The 14,806-nt window shown below is 37.8% G+C and overlaps 6 protein-coding genes across 8 annotated transcripts in view; 4 read left to right on the top strand and 2 right to left on the bottom strand.

Annotated features, from left to right (window-relative positions):
• LOC123008665 (chloride channel protein 2-like) overlaps positions 1 to 6,810 on the top strand; it is a 9,044-nt gene extending 2,234 nt beyond the window's left edge. Inside the window, exons 3-7 of the mRNA XM_044404601.1 lie at positions 389 to 1,124; positions 3,416 to 3,650; positions 3,700 to 4,093; positions 5,743 to 6,128; positions 6,444 to 6,810. Coding sequence (XP_044260536.1) covers positions 389 to 1,124; positions 3,416 to 3,650; positions 3,700 to 4,093; positions 5,743 to 6,128; positions 6,444 to 6,752 — 2,060 coding nt within the window. The 3' untranslated portion in view covers positions 6,753 to 6,810. The remainder of the gene's footprint in view (positions 1 to 388; positions 1,125 to 3,415; positions 3,651 to 3,699; positions 4,094 to 5,742; positions 6,129 to 6,443) is intronic.
• Positions 6,693 to 8,654, bottom strand: LOC123008667 (serine/threonine-protein kinase 16). 2 transcript variants are annotated; one of them, XM_044404605.1, is made up of 5 exons: positions 8,001 to 8,654; positions 7,811 to 7,940; positions 7,165 to 7,759; positions 6,984 to 7,118; positions 6,693 to 6,937 (listed from the first exon to the last, which is right to left on the bottom strand). In XM_044404605.1, the coding sequence occupies exons 2-5, from the start codon at positions 7,918 to 7,920 to the stop codon at positions 6,821 to 6,823; spliced, it is 957 nt and encodes a 318-aa protein (XP_044260540.1). In that variant the 5' UTR covers positions 7,921 to 7,940; positions 8,001 to 8,654; the 3' UTR covers positions 6,693 to 6,820. The 2 variants fall into 2 exon arrangements, with proteins under 2 accessions (XP_044260540.1, XP_044260539.1); XM_044404604.1 differs by having other exon boundaries at positions 6,695 to 6,937; positions 7,811 to 8,652.
• On the top strand, positions 7,954 to 9,376 carry LOC123008668 (transmembrane ascorbate-dependent reductase CYB561). Its single transcript, XM_044404608.1, has 5 exons — positions 7,954 to 8,190; positions 8,238 to 8,446; positions 8,495 to 8,703; positions 8,752 to 8,906; positions 8,958 to 9,376. Exons 1-5 carry the CDS (start codon positions 8,144 to 8,146, stop codon positions 9,118 to 9,120), a joined length of 783 nt encoding a protein of 260 aa, XP_044260543.1. The 5' UTR covers positions 7,954 to 8,143; the 3' UTR covers positions 9,121 to 9,376.
• Positions 9,160 to 12,192, top strand: LOC123008666 (aminomethyltransferase, mitochondrial). Of its 2 annotated transcripts, none has more exons than XM_044404602.1 (4): positions 9,160 to 9,296; positions 9,413 to 9,691; positions 11,152 to 11,689; positions 11,755 to 12,192. In XM_044404602.1, the coding sequence occupies exons 2-4, from the start codon at positions 9,445 to 9,447 to the stop codon at positions 12,176 to 12,178; spliced, it is 1,209 nt and encodes a 402-aa protein (XP_044260537.1). In that variant the 5' UTR covers positions 9,160 to 9,296; positions 9,413 to 9,444; the 3' UTR covers positions 12,179 to 12,192. The 2 variants fall into 2 exon arrangements, with proteins under 2 accessions (XP_044260537.1, XP_044260538.1); XM_044404603.1 differs by having other exon boundaries at positions 9,161 to 9,296; positions 9,402 to 9,691.
• On the bottom strand, positions 10,053 to 11,026 carry LOC123008669. The gene is made up of 3 exons (XM_044404609.1): positions 10,925 to 11,026; positions 10,740 to 10,880; positions 10,053 to 10,685 (listed from the first exon to the last, which is right to left on the bottom strand). Exons 1-3 carry the CDS (start codon positions 10,988 to 10,990, stop codon positions 10,452 to 10,454), a joined length of 441 nt encoding a protein of 146 aa, XP_044260544.1. The 5' UTR covers positions 10,991 to 11,026; the 3' UTR covers positions 10,053 to 10,451.
• A 75-nt stretch (positions 12,193 to 12,267) lies between the features above and the next one.
• The window catches only part of LOC123009144 (vesicle-associated membrane protein 2-like), a 2,687-nt gene continuing 148 nt past the window's right edge, over positions 12,268 to 14,806 (top strand). Inside the window, exons 1-5 of the mRNA XM_044405270.1 lie at positions 12,268 to 12,416; positions 12,666 to 12,886; positions 13,667 to 13,746; positions 13,805 to 13,856; positions 14,779 to 14,804. Of these exons, the coding sequence (XP_044261205.1) occupies positions 12,268 to 12,416; positions 12,666 to 12,886; positions 13,667 to 13,746; positions 13,805 to 13,856; positions 14,779 to 14,804 (528 nt within the window). The remainder of the gene's footprint in view (positions 12,417 to 12,665; positions 12,887 to 13,666; positions 13,747 to 13,804; positions 13,857 to 14,778; positions 14,805 to 14,806) is intronic.

Raw genomic sequence — 14,806 nt, 5'->3', positions numbered from 1 at the left:
CGCATGTGGTTGTATGGCCCCCTGGCTCACCATGGCCACTCTTGGGCTTGTTTAATTTAATTAATTAATTCGAAAAATTATAATCTAAATATACAAGGTGTTTTCTTAATATTAAATTATAATCAAAATTAAAAAATAAAAATTTCCAGTGGCGTACGTTTTGGCTTCATAAAACTTTATCGGCCTGTATCTTCGTAACGAAGCTTTATACGACAATTGTTTATTTAATAAATTAGTGTTATTTTTCGAAGTAAAATGTGTGGTTGCAATTTTTTACAATATTAAAAAAACACCCTGTATATTTTTTTAAAAAAATTTATTTTCCAAAAGACGAATTAGGAATTTTTTCAGAAATTGGAAGCTTTTCTGAGAATTTTTTTTTTCTTAGGTCGTATGTGGCTGTACGGCCCCCTTGCCCACAACGGCCACCCTTGGGCAAAGTACTTCGCTTGGATCGCCCTTCCAGTGACCTTGTGTATGTTCAGTGCCGGCTTCGTGAAACTTGTGGGCCCCAAAGCCGTCGGTTCGGGCATCCCCGAGATGAAAACCCTCCTCCGTGGGGTCCCCATCCCCGACTTCCTCTCATTCAACACTCTCATCGCCAAAGTGGTGGGCATCACCTCCACCCTCGGCAGTACCATGCCCCTGGGCAAGGAGGGCCCCCTCATGCACATCTCCTGCTGCTGCGCCCACCTCATCGGTAAAATCACCACCTTCCAGGGGATTTACCAGAACGAGAGTCGCAAATTGGAGATGTTGGCGGCGGCGACGGCCGTGGGGGTGGGATGCACGTTCGGGGCCCCCATTGCGGGAGTCCTCCTCAGTGTGGAGATCACGACGGCGTACTACGGGGTTAGGAATTACTGGAGGGGTTTCTGTGCGGCGGTTTGGGGGGCTACGTTTTATAGACTTTTGTATGTGTGGATTGAGGGGGTGGAGTCGGTGACGGCGGTGTTTAAAACGAGTTTTTTTGTGGATACGCCGTGGGCGGCGCAGGAATTACTCGCGTTTAGTATTTTGGGGATTATTTGTGGATTTGGGGCGGCGTTTTATATGAGAATGAGGATCAAATTCGGGAGGTTTATCAAGGGAAGTAAATTGGTGGCGAGGATCAAGAAAGCCAAGTAAGTGGGTTTAAAATGTGGGAATTTGGATAAGGATTCTAAATCTGTTTTTAAATTTTTTCTACGACTTATAGTTTTTGAGATATTGAAGAAAATTTAATGTTGGGTTGGCAACTTAAAATTTTGAATGTTTTTATAAAGATTTAGAATCCAAATTAGATGCTTCATTACTTTGAAATTTGGTTCATAATGTGAAAAATTATGTTAGAATTCAGAATCTGTACTTAATTTTTTTGTAAGACTTCTACTTTTTTAAAAATCGAAAAAAAAAAATCTTGTGTTGGAAACTTAAAATTTTGAATGACTTTGGAAGGATTTATGATCCAAACTAGACGCTTGATTGTTTAAAATTATGTTTCCAATGCGAAAAATGAACCAAGGATTCAGAATCTGTACTTAAATTTTTTCTACGACTTCTACTTTTTGAGATATTGAAAAAAAATTAATATTGTGATGGCAACTTAAAATTTTGATTGCTCCTAAAAAGATTTAGGATCCAAACTAGATGCTTAATTACCTTGAAAATTAATTCATAATCTGGAAAATTATGCAAGGATTCAGAATCTATTCTTAAAATTTTTTTAAGACTTCTACTTTTTGATATATGAAGAAAAAAATTTAATGTTGTGTTGGCAACTTATAATTTTGAATGATTTTAAAAAGATTTAGGATCATAATTAAATGACTGATTATCTTCAAATTAAGTTTCTTATGTGAAAAATTAATCAAGGATTCAGAATCTGTGCTTAAATATTTTCTAAGACTTCTACTTTTTGAGATATTGAAGAAAATTGAATTAATTAAAAATAGGCAACTTAAAAAGTTTGTCTTTTAAAAATTTTTGATACTTAAATCAAATATTTGTGCAGTTTGAAATTAAGTTTATCATATGGAAAATTATTCAAGGATTCAGAATCTATTCTTAAATTTTTTCTTTGACTTCTACTTTTTGCGATATCGAAAACAATTTAATGTTCTGTTGGCAACTTAAAATTTTGAATGGTTTTAAAATAATTTAGAATCCAAATTAGATGCTTCATTATCTTGAAATTATGTTTTTCATATGGAGAATTAACCAAAGATTCAGAATCTGTTTTTAAATTTTTCCTACGACTCCTACTTTTTGAGATATGGAAATTTAATATGGTGTTGGCAAGTTCAAATTTTGAATAATTTTGAAAAAAAATAGGATCCAAACTAGATGCTTGATTATCTTGAAAGTTGGTTTATAATGTGGAAAATTAACCAAAGATTCAGAATCTGTCTTTGAATTGTTCCTACAATTTGTAGGTTCTGATATTGAAGAAAATTGAATTATTAGAAATTGGCAACTTAAAAGTTCGTCTTTAAAAAATCTCTGGTGTTAAATTATATATTTGGGCATTTTGAAATTGAGCGTATCTTATGTAAAATTAAACGAGGATTCAGAATCTATTCTCAATTTTTTTTTACAGCTTATACTTTTTGAAATATTGAAAAAAACTGATTAATTGTAAATTGGCAACTTAAAAATTTCATTTCTTTTAAGCATTTTCCAAATTAAATACAAGATTTGTAGTTTTTGAAAAAATTAAGAGAAACTATAGCACTAAATTGCCAATTTAATAAATTTTTCAGCCATTTTGTTTACCCCGGCTCCCTCGTCGTGGCCTTAAAATTTTGAATAGTTTTAAAATAATTTAGAATCCAAATTTTAGATGCTTCATTATCTTGAAATTATCATTCTCATATGGAGAATTAACCAAGGATTCAGAATCTGTTCTTAAATTTTCTCTACGACTTCTACTTTTTGAGATATGAAAGAAAATTTAATGTAGTGTTGGAAAGTTCAAATTTTGAATGATTTAAAAACAAAATTAAGATCGAAACTAGATGCTTGATTATCTTCAAAGTGGTTCATAATGTGGAAAATTAACCAAAGATTCAGAATCTGATTTTAAATTGTTTCTACAATTTGTACGTTCTGAGATATTGAAGAAAATTGTATTATGGTAAATTGGCAACTTAAAAAATGTCTTTTAAAAATTTCTGGTATTTATGTTAAACACTTGTGCATTTTAATATTAAGCTTATCTTATGTAAAATTATCCAAGGATTCAGAATCTGTTCTTAAATTTTCTCTACAACTCATACTTTTTGAGATATTGAAGAAAACTGATTAATTGTAAATTGGCAACTTAAAAATTTCATTTCTTTTAAGCACTTTCCAAATTAAATACAAGATTTGAAGTTTTTGAAAATAATTAAGAGAAATTATAGCACCAAGTTGCCACTTTAATAAAAATTTTCAGCCATTTTGTTTACCCCGGTTTCATCTCCCTCGTCGTGGCCTCCATAAACTTCCCCCCCGGCATTGGCCAATTCATGGCCGGCCACCTCGGCTACGCCGTCCAAGTAAAACACATGTTTGCCAACTTCTCGTGGATGGCCCCCAACCTCACCGTCGCCCAACAAGATATCGTCAACCAATGGAAAACCCCCTGGACCGGTCCCTACCTCCACCTCGTCTGTCTCATCGCATTTAACGTACCCAAGAAAAAAAATGTATACAACTCGTGCTCAACTTTTTTTACAGTTCGTCTGTAACATCATCTCGGCTACAATGCCCATCCCAAATGGAAGCTTCGCCCCTGTTTTCCGCATCGGGGCTGCCGCAGGGCGCATTTTGGGCGAATTGATGAACACGTGGTACCCCACAGGGCTCAGCTACTACGGCCGGATCACGAGGATTGTTCCAGGGGGCTATGCCCTTGTAGGGGCGGCCGCTTTCAGCGGGGCTGTCACACAAACGATGTGTGTGGGGGTGCTAGTGCTGGAAATGACAAGTCAAATCACACACGTGATCCCCATTTTGATTGCTAACCTCATTTCGAATAGTATAGCCCAGTTATGTGGGTCAGGGCTGTATGATAGCGCGATCAAGGCGAAGAAGTTGCCCTATTTGCCCGACATGTTGCCCAGGAATAGCGGTACTAATCTACAGGGTGTTCCGTCTAAACCCTACATTAAAAGTATTGGGAGTTCGAATAATCATATTTGTTTGAAATTTGGTACATAGCCATAATGCATTAAGTCCTCCTAAATGAAAATATTTTCAAGATGGCGACACTTCCGGTCATACCGGAAGTCGGTCTCAACTTTCTTATTTTAAATGGAAAGCTATATTTTTTACTGCGTTTTTGGATTAATCGGGTCATTTTAAGAGAGTTTTGATTTACTTTTCCTATACCTAAATTTAGCCGTTTTTGAAATATTTATAGTTTTTCAAAAAATTTTGGATCTACACCTTCCACTTTAACAATAGGTAACTCTGCTATTTTTTAAAATTTTGAATTCGTTTTTTTGGCGTTTGAAAGAGAAAGTTTCGATCTTTCTTCCGGTGCTTTCAAATTTTGAAAAAAAATTAACAAATCCTAAAATTTTAAGGTTACCTTTGTAATAATTCAAATACCCATAACTCAATTTTTTCTAATGAAATTCCGCAATTTTTATTTTACTAAATGGAACGGAATTTAATTCTGCATCGATCTGTATTAACATTCCCTATACCTAAATTTAATAATTTTTAAGCTATGGTGACTTTTTGTTAAGACTGCCGAAAATTTATTACTTGTCACATTCGTTTTCGTATAGTTTGCTATGGAAATCAAAAATGTCAAAATTGTTTCTCAATAAACGTCGACAGTGACTTATTATTTGACAAATAGTGCCAAAATATCGAGAGTCAAAGCTACTCAAACTTAGATTTAATTAATTTATTTTGTATTTATGGAGAGTGTAACAAAATTATGATGTCGTTCATTAAATAAAAATACATTTTTTTCACTTGTTGGCTTTAAAATAATGATCGCATGGTAGAACCTATCAATAATAATAAGTTTGCATAACTTTGATTCTTCATATTTTGGCACTATTTGTCAAATAGTAATTTACTGTTGACGTTTGTTTAGAGAAAATTTTGACATTTTTGATTTCCATAGTAAACTATGTGAAAACGGGTGTGGCAAGTAATAAATTTTCTGTAATCTTAACAAAAAGTCCATTACTTGAAAATTATTAAATTTAGGTATAGGGAATGTTAATACAGATCAATGCACAATTAAATTCTCTTCTATTTAGTAAAATAAAAATTAGGGTATTTCATTTAAAAAAAATGAGATGAGTATTTGAATTATTTTTTTTTTCAAAATTTGAAAACACCAGAAAAAGGATCTAAGCTTTCTCTTTGAAACGCCAAAAAACGAATTCAAAATCTTAAAAAATGGCAGAATTACCAATTTTTAAAGTGTAAGGTGCAGATCCAAAAATTTTTGATAAACTGCAAATATTTCAAAAACGGCTAAATTTAGGGAAAGCTGATGAAAACTCCCTTAAAATACCACGATTAATCTAAAAACGCAGTAAAAAATATACCTTTCCATTTAAAATAAGAAAGTTGAGGCCGACTTCCGGTATAAGCGGAAGTGCCGCCATTTTGAAAATATTTTCATTTAGGAGGACTTAATGTAGTATGGCTATGTACCAATTTTGAAATAAATACCATTATTCGAACTCCCAATACTTCTAATGTGGGGTTTAGACGGAACACCCTGTACATATTCTAATTTTCTTATTGTAGCCATATACAGTGTGTATGTGGAGGATTTTATGATCACAGACGTCAAATATATCTACCACGGAATGCCTTTTGAACAATTGAAAAACCTTCTCAAGGACAACAAAAAAATTAAGAGTTTTCCGTTGGTTAATAACCCGATCAGACTTATTCTCTTAGGGTCTATACAACGTTTACAATTAATCGAATTAATTGAAAGACAGGTTGGTAAACATCGAAGATTGCAAGAATTGAATGAAGAAGAACAAAACGAACTAAAAAAAACAAGATCTGAGCAATTTAAAACACAAGATGGTGACGAGTCAAGTAGTGACGAGGACAAGTTTACTTACAATCCGGCCTATGAGGACCCTTACGAACCCAAGTCAAGGCCAAAATCAGTGAAATTGGTTCGTATACGACAAAACAACTATTTAACCAATTTTTTGCTATTTGACAATTTTGCACAAATTAAAACACTCTGTATGTGTATATTATTTATTAAACTGGAATTTGTACAATATTAATTCAGTTACAAACACAATTTAAAAAATTACCCGGACGCCTATGACTTTTTTTAAATCTTGGTCACGTTTCCATGGTAACATAGTTACTATTGTGATTTGATTGGTTGATTTTCTTCCATAGGCGTCGCATGTGGGACGCTAGTTGTGATTTTGAGTTTATTTTTTTTAATTAAAACACTAAAACCATTTTTTTATTAGCCGAATAAGCGCGTCTGCGACTTGTCCCCCACGACCCAGAAACGGTGGGAACGCTTCCAGATGCAGAAACCGTGCGATTTCCGCTTGTGTCACATAGACCCCGCCCCGTTTCAACTCGTGGAGCGTACGTCCCTCCTCAAGGTCCATTCGTTGTTTTCATTGGTCGGTATAAACACCGCCTACGTCACCACGATCGGTCGTCTGATTGGTGTTGTAAGTTTAAAGGAGTTGCGTCAAGCTATAAGTGACGTGAAAAGTGGGAAATTACAAGGTCACAATATTTCAATAATTGTGAGTGAGGAAACGTAAATAATAATTGTGTAAAAACTTGTATATTTTATAAAGTGTATTTACATAATATGTAGAAAAATAAATAATTACACAACTGGTTCGATTTTGTTTTGCAAATGGCGCGTTTTTTCAATGACGCCGTCGATGAAAGGCCTTTCAGACGGATTAACTTTCAACATGAATAAAATCAAGTCGTGGACGTCCTAGAAAAATTCAATGGGTGGGGTTAACACAAGCCCCGCCTCTTACCTCGTCAAAGGGCGTGTCTTCGGGAAAATGGACAGTCCCGGAAATGACAGCCAAATTGACTGAATCGCCGCGTTCGTAAACCAAATCATAAGGTGACTTAAAGTAGCACAGGGCGAACAAAAGACACCCAAGACTCTACAAGAGTAACATATTTATTTTTTCCACAAATTGGGTTTTTTACCCAAATGTCTGTTCGTTGGTCTATGACGCAATAACTCTCGACGTGGAACAACTCGGGGGCTCGGTAGGTCATCGAACAACGCTCCGCGGCCAAGTCTTGTAGCTTTTGGGCGTCTTGAGCACCACAAACCTGGACTTTGGCCGGGGCACAAGAGCCCAAATCCATCAAAACGGGGGTCATGTCTTCAGTCAGACACACATTCCCGGCTTTGAGGTCGCGGTGAGCCACCGGCTCGGGGGTGAAGTCGTGTAAATACTTGACGGCTTGGCTGATATCAATGAATAATCGGAGCACCTCTTTCAAGTCTAAATAATGTTTATTAAATGAACGTAACGTGAGGTAATCTTGTAAGGTGCCTCGACGGTAGTAGGGTAACACTATGTAGGCCTCTGATGTCGCATTTACGACAATATCGGCCGTCCCCTTGAACGTGGAATCCACAAGTTCAATGATATTGGGGTGTCTCAATTTTTTATAATAAGAAATTTCCTCCATTGCCACTCTCTGGTCCTCGAGACTGTGACACATAATCCGCTTGAGAGCATACTTACGTTTCGTGCCCTTATTCTCGATTAAATCAACGGTGGAGAAGCCCCTACAAACAATAATCAATAAGTGGCAATAAGTGAGGTTAGGTTCCACTTGCCCTTCACCCAGTCGTTCTTTCACGACGTACTTTACCCCATTTATGTCGACCGACTCCCTTGTGCAAATGCACCCGAAATTGACAATCGTACTGAGCCCCAAAGCGTTCATTTCGTCAAAAACCTCCACGTCTGACAATTGACATAACCTCACTTTTAATTGTCAAAAATTTGAGGTTAAATGTAATTTACCGTTTTTAATCGAAATGAGCCTTTCACGCACTCAAAACCGGCTAATTAGTGCATTGTGATACACTTTTATCGCGTTTGTGTTGTTTACGGGTCATATAACAGGACTTGGGAGGGGGTTATTGATTTTCCACTTGTTGAATCTCATGAGTTCTGAGTCTCTTTCGGCGGAACAATCTGTTGGTCTTCTCAGGTGCGTATTGTCCGAATTTTTGATTTTAGTGGTGTTTGTCTCGGTAGCGGAATGGAGGCCCGTAATGAGCATCTGGTAGTGCGCAATTACCGCTCGTTGTATAGTTTTACCACGGCTCTGGGGGTCGGCATGCTAGTCATGGTACTGGCATGGTTGGTGAAGTACCGAAATGGGTTCTCGTGGTCCGAACCCGAGTACCAATTCAACTGGCACCCGCTTTTGATGACCACTGGCCTAATTTTCATCTACGGCCAATGTAAACATAAAATACAGTGAGGAGCCCCCTTGAAACTATCATTTCTAGCAATTTTGATCTATCGGACTGGACGAAACACCCTGAAAAAACGCCTGAAAATCACACATGCATTTCTTCATTCTATGGCCTTTATTTTGGCCGTTATTGGACTTAAGGCCGCTTTCGATTCACATAATTACGCCAAGCCCCCCAAACCCAATTTGTACACGATGCATTCGTGGTTTGGACTTGTTGCAGTTATTATTTTCACCGGACAGGTAATTTTTTTCAAAGTTCGCGCCCTTGTGAATCTAGTGATATTTTAGTTTGTTTTCGGGTTTGTGAGTTTTCTCTTCCCGGGGCTTTCACGCACCCTTCGTGCGGCCTTTTTACCAGTCCATGTGGCCACAGGAATTGCCACTTTCACCCTTTGTGTAATCACCGCATTGGCGGGAATCACCGAAAAGACGATTTGGACACTGTGAGTAACCTTGTCGAGTGAAAATCCCCAAAATTGTGTGTTTGGTTTTAGGGGTAGTAAATATGCCGATTTGCCATCAGAGGGCGTCATGGTGAATTTTATCGGCCTTTTTATCGCATTTTTCGGGATTTTGGTGCTATATTTAGTCAATGATGTTGATTTTAAAAGAGTTAGTCTCCCGGAGGACGAAGTCGCTTTGTCAAACACGGATTAAACAGTGTTGCCAGTGCACAGTTGGCACGACTGCGTCCTATTGATTTTAATTAGAAATATGGCGGAAACCCATGTGTTTTTACTTCCTTAATTTATGGTGCTAAATTTGGTCTCACTTCGAATTATGTTGACTTAAATGTGTTACTTATCGCTCGACCTTCGTGTTGATTAAACTTAGTAAGTAATTAGTGACGTCACATATACCATTATATACTACATATACAATATATAAATGTATGTTTATGTGAAAGCAAAAATATTTGTTTTATTTTCCCATTATCGAATGACCTCAGAGCCGTCTCGATAAAAATCCTCATCAGTGGTCATGTTGTCGTCGAGAGTGCTGAATTGGGGTACGAGAGTGCTCCGCAGGGGCTTCGCCAGTGATGCAAAAGCGGAGGTTACGGCCCTGTACGATTTCCACGTGGAAAATGGGGGCAAAATGGTCAATTTCGGGGGGTTCATGCTCCCGGTGCAATACAGCGATTTGGGGATTGCCGCCTCGCATCTACATACCCGGAAAAACGCCTCGCTTTTCGACGTCTCGCATATGCTACAGACGGAAATCTCCGGTAAGTGGAAAACACCGGAAAAATGCGAATCATTTGTCACACAATTTCATCAGAATTATGCAAAAGATAACGGAGATGGCCTTGACTTTAATTTCGGTTAATTTTATTTCGCCAACTGTGTAAACAAATGATTAGAGATATTTTTAAATGAGTCGCTGGGGGTTTTAAATATTATCAGATTATATTATTTTGTCGCAAATGTCAATTAAAGTGAAATTGTGAAAGTTAATCGCAGACAACTTTTTTGTGCAGCTCTTTTTATCTTTTTTTTATCTAATTAAGTTATTTCAATATTTATGTTATCTAACGGTGGTTTTTTTCTTTACACATTTTGTTGAAAATGAGCTCACCTCTCGTTTGCACCATGGAAGGAATTTGTAATGTTACAATTGAATAATTAAAAAATCCATAAATCATTACTTTGTTTTTACAACCTTGACACTTTGAGTTAATGATCTCACTTTTTGTCTCGTTGAATTAATATTATATCGGGGATACACCAAAATAAATCGACTCTTACTTCAAAATTTATAAATACTTTTATGATGTCACTTTTTACCTCTCTAAACTTGACTTTATACCGGGTACGTACTAAAAAACTTTTAATAATTTTTTTAAACATGACAAGTTTTGGTTTCTTTATTAAATCAATTGCAATTTTTCGCCTGTTAACAATTAAGATATTAATTGCGAATCGTTTAATTGCTAACACAATGAGTCATTTGGAATAAATTAGTAACAATTGTAATTAGAAAAATGTTCACGTGCTAGTCATTTGCATACCTTTTTCTAATGATAATATGTAGTTGTGTTTTTTGAGTAATTTCTTGTAAAATAAATAGACACAATAATACATTGGCCAAACTAAAACCAATAAAGTGACAAAAAGAAAGACAAATTCTGGAAGATAAATCATCATTCCTGAATAAATCGTAACACATAAGAGGCCAGGAATGGTCAATATTAAATAAATTAAAATATATTTATAATTCTCCTGAAATTTTTTATATAAATAATTATTATTACCTACCAAAATTTTTATACAAACCTTGATAGACCCGATCATTAGCAAAATCCCACAAAAAATCACAAATAATCCTCCAGTTATGTAAAAAATTGGGTAATTTGAGTGCGATTTTTTTGAAAGGAAGTATGAAATGCCTTTGATAAGTTGTGATAAACCTCCCACCTTAAAAAAAACTTAAAAAATCAAAAAATATTGTCTAAACTCACAAAATTAAACGCAATTGTGTAATAGACACCAATTCTGATGACATGTTTGCAGTAAGTTCCCGACATGTCGCAACCAATACTGAATTATAAATAAATAACGACAACCATTTTTGGATTAAACAATTTGTTTTATTGCATTTTATTTTCAATGGTCGCACCTTTCGCGTATCCACCTTGCGATTATTATACCAGGCACGCTCTAAACATTTCAAACCGGATTTTTTCAGGATCGGACTGCCTCGCCTACATGGAATCTCTCTGCACCGCGGACCTCAAAACCCTCCCCCCCAACACCTCAACCCTGACAGTGTTCACCAACGAAAAGGGCGGCGTCCTCGACGACCTCATCATTACGAAAATCTCCGACGACCACTTATACGTCGTTTCAAACGCCGCCATGAAAAAACAAGACCAACAACACCTCCTCAAAGCCCTCGACAACCACAAAAAATCCAACCCCAACTCCAACATCAAGATGAAGTTTTTCGAACCGAGCGAACGCGGGTTGGTAGCCCTGCAAGGGCCGAAAGCGGCCGAAGTATTACAAAAAATGATCGACGTCGATCTGTCAAAATTGTATTTCATGACGTCAACGGAAGCCACGGTTTGTGGCTGTGGGGCATGTAGAGTCACCCGTTGTGGCTATACTGGCGAAGATGGCTTTGAAATCTCAATGCCGGCGATAAAACAAGTGGACATCACGAGGGAAATCATGAAGGATGGCGCGGTCAAGTTGGCCGGTTTGGGCGCAAGGGACTCGTTACGGTAATGCTCTCACCTTTTGTAGCTCAAACCTTGGTGTTATACCGGGTGCGTTCCAATTTTTGCAGCCTTGAAGCCGGAATGTGTCTCTATGGTAACGATCTTACCAGCGAAACCACGCCCATCGAAGCCGCCTTGACGTGGCTCGTGGCGAAACGTCGTCGCGAGTCACGTGATTTTCCAGGGGCGGAGACTATCGTCTCTCAAATCAAGAATGGTGCAAGTCGGAAAAGGGTCGGATTGATTGCGGATGGGGGCCCCCCAGCCCGACATGGAACCCCCATTGTTGACTCCAATGGTAATGAAATCGGTTCGGTTACATCCGGTTGTCCATCACCAAGTCTTGGGAAAAACATCGCAATGGCGTATGTCCCTACTGATCTTAGTAAGAATGGAACTAAACATAACCTCAAAATCCGCGATAAAATCTACTCAGCTGTTGTTACAAAAATGCCATTTGTTCCTTCAAACTACTACAATAAACCGAAATAAATGATTTGGAAGTAGTTTGTGTTTGAATTTGGCGCCTTCACCCCCACTCTTTGACATTTTATTAATGAACAAGTGCCTGACCTATCACAATGCGCACTGGTAGTGCGCATGCGTTAGACGGCAGTGTGACGTCACGAAACATCAATACAGTGAAAATCAACCGTGGATCTTGTGTGCGAGTGTTGTGGCCGTTTTTGAACAAATTTCACACAGAAAATGTGAGTATTGATAAGAGTTTGTGATTGTGATAAGGGCGTCGCGACGCTTTATCACACAACCAACAAATCCACTTAAATCAATCACCAATTGAAATTCAAAACGCCAACTTGATTTTATCGAAACCCCCGAGAAATTAGTCCACTTGATTGGTCAGTTTGGGTGAAAAGGGGGCTAAAACTGTCTTGGGAGCAGGCGGGCCATAAATGTGTGATTGATTTTCGGGGGGCGCAGGCGCGCTGTGTGTTGTAAAGGTGCGTTTTCGGTTTAGGTCTGCGGGGGACTCGCTCGGGGCTCCGGCNGGGGCTCCGGCGGCCGGGGGCGGCGACGACGGCATCGTCGGGGGGCCGAGGACGCCGCAACAAGTCGCCGCCCAAAGACGCCTCCAGCAGACGCAAGCCCAAGTTGACGAAGTCGTCGATATTATGAAAACCAACGTCGAAAAGGTCCTCGAAAGGGACCAGAAATTGTCCGAATTGGACGATCGGGCCGGTAAGTATCGATTAGGGCACCCACACATTCGCCAAATGTCAAAAGGGAAACGATTAGGGCGCTTCCGGCACAAAAAAATTTCTTAGGTACAGTCACCGACAAAGCTAATGCGGCGCATGAGGGCCACGTTAGCTCTGAAACCACTGTACCTACACATAAAAAAAAGATAAATAAAAGTCCATCGGGAATTTATTACAGTCAGAATTCCGCTTTGAATGACATTCTTGAACCATTAATATCCTGGCGGTATTTATCGATTTTCACTTCTTGTCACTTGGACTCTTCCTTCTTTCTTTAAGTTTGGTGGAAACACAGTTTTCCGGTTCCAGATTCATTCATAAGTACTGAATATTTTTTTTTAATTCAACCATTTAAAAAATTATTAGTCAAAGCAAGCAGTGCGAAAAGTCACATTTTTAATTGTGAGTTAATTATGGAGTTTATTTTCACTTATAAATTAACACTTTTCGGGTATTTCTGGTATAATATCAAGTTTGAAAAGACAAAAGGTGGGGTCATCAAAGCTTTGTGTCCAAATTTGGAGAAATAAAAGACAGAATGTAGACCCACTTTTTGTAAATTAATTTCTAAAAGTTTGAACTAAAAATTTTTGATAATAAATTTGTTAAAACACATTAAACACAATTTCGGTTTCAGTAGTATCACCTTTGATTTTTCATATCTTGACCCATCTTTTGCTGTTATACCAGGTCTGTTCGAAATTTTTTAACCACAATTATTTTTTGTGATGCGAATCCGAGCTAAGCGTTGTCGTTTCAGATGCGTTGCAACAAGGGGCGTCTCAGTTTGAGCAGCAGGCCGGTAAACTCAAACGAAAATTTTGGCTGCAAAATCTCAAGGTAAGTAAAATTCAACATGGCGTCAGTGCGTAAGTAATGACGACTTTTCTTCCTGCAGATGATGATAATCATGGGAATTATCGGTTTGGTCATATTAATTATTATCATCAGTAAGTAAACACTTTTTCTTTTATCTTTTTCTCTCTCGTCGAGACTTGATTCAAAAAAAATTGTTTTTTCCATAGTGAACTTCATGTAACCTGTCGCTACGAAATTCGGTAATTAATACGAAATTTGTGTTTTGGTGTAAAGTGGCTTCTGTCTGTCTTTCTGTCGTAGAAAGGTCCTCAGTGTCCCCTTCCCCCCACCCCCTCAATCATTTAATTTTTTCCGATTTCATTTTTCACGCATTTCGAGCTAGAGTCACTGGTGACTTGCATGTTGCATGGTTGGTATGCCTGTGTGGGGCATTTGCAACTGATTTAACTGTTTGGTTTTTTCCAGTATGCAAAATTGGCATTAAAATACACCAAACAAACCTAACATACGAAATCGTTGATAAAATGGAGGTTCTAGGAATAAAATAAAATTGAAACTAGTGTAATCAAGTGTAATTGTTAATTCAGTGCTGTCAACTTAATAAAAATTGACCCGATTGCGTTGTACTAGGTTAACTTTTTCAGTGTAAGTTTGGTTTTTGATGTTTTGTAGAATACTAACCAATCGCGGCCGAGCAATGAGCCAAAAAAATGATGTATAAACCCCCGTTTCATTGCTCGACCAATCACAATTGAATGTAAATAGTTTCGCTTGTGCCGATTGGTTCGATACTGTATGAGACCGAAATAAATAATATGGCACCCAATCGCCGGCGTTTTTTCCATCACCAAAGCCTCCTTCGCCGGATGATAAGGTAACCAATCAGATCTAAGCATGTCGTTACATTTTGACATTTCAACACTTGACAACAGTGCACGATTTCTCATACATCATCCATGAAAGACAGACAGATTTAACACACACAAATCCGATTGGTCCCCGCCCCTTGTAGCGTTAGCTCCTCCCACCCGTTAACACCCCGCCTTTTTCTAGTGAAATTCATGCCGGACAAGGAGGCCGC

Source organism: Tribolium madens, unplaced genomic scaffold (genome assembly GCF_015345945.1).
Source record: "Tribolium madens isolate multiple individuals breed KSU strain unplaced genomic scaffold, Tmad_KSU_1.1 Scaffold_71;HRSCAF=194;Tcas5.2_LG6, whole genome shotgun sequence".
NCBI classification, from domain to species: domain Eukaryota; kingdom Metazoa; phylum Arthropoda; class Insecta; order Coleoptera; family Tenebrionidae; genus Tribolium; species Tribolium madens.
This window is presented reverse-complemented; position numbering and strand designations above follow the sequence as displayed.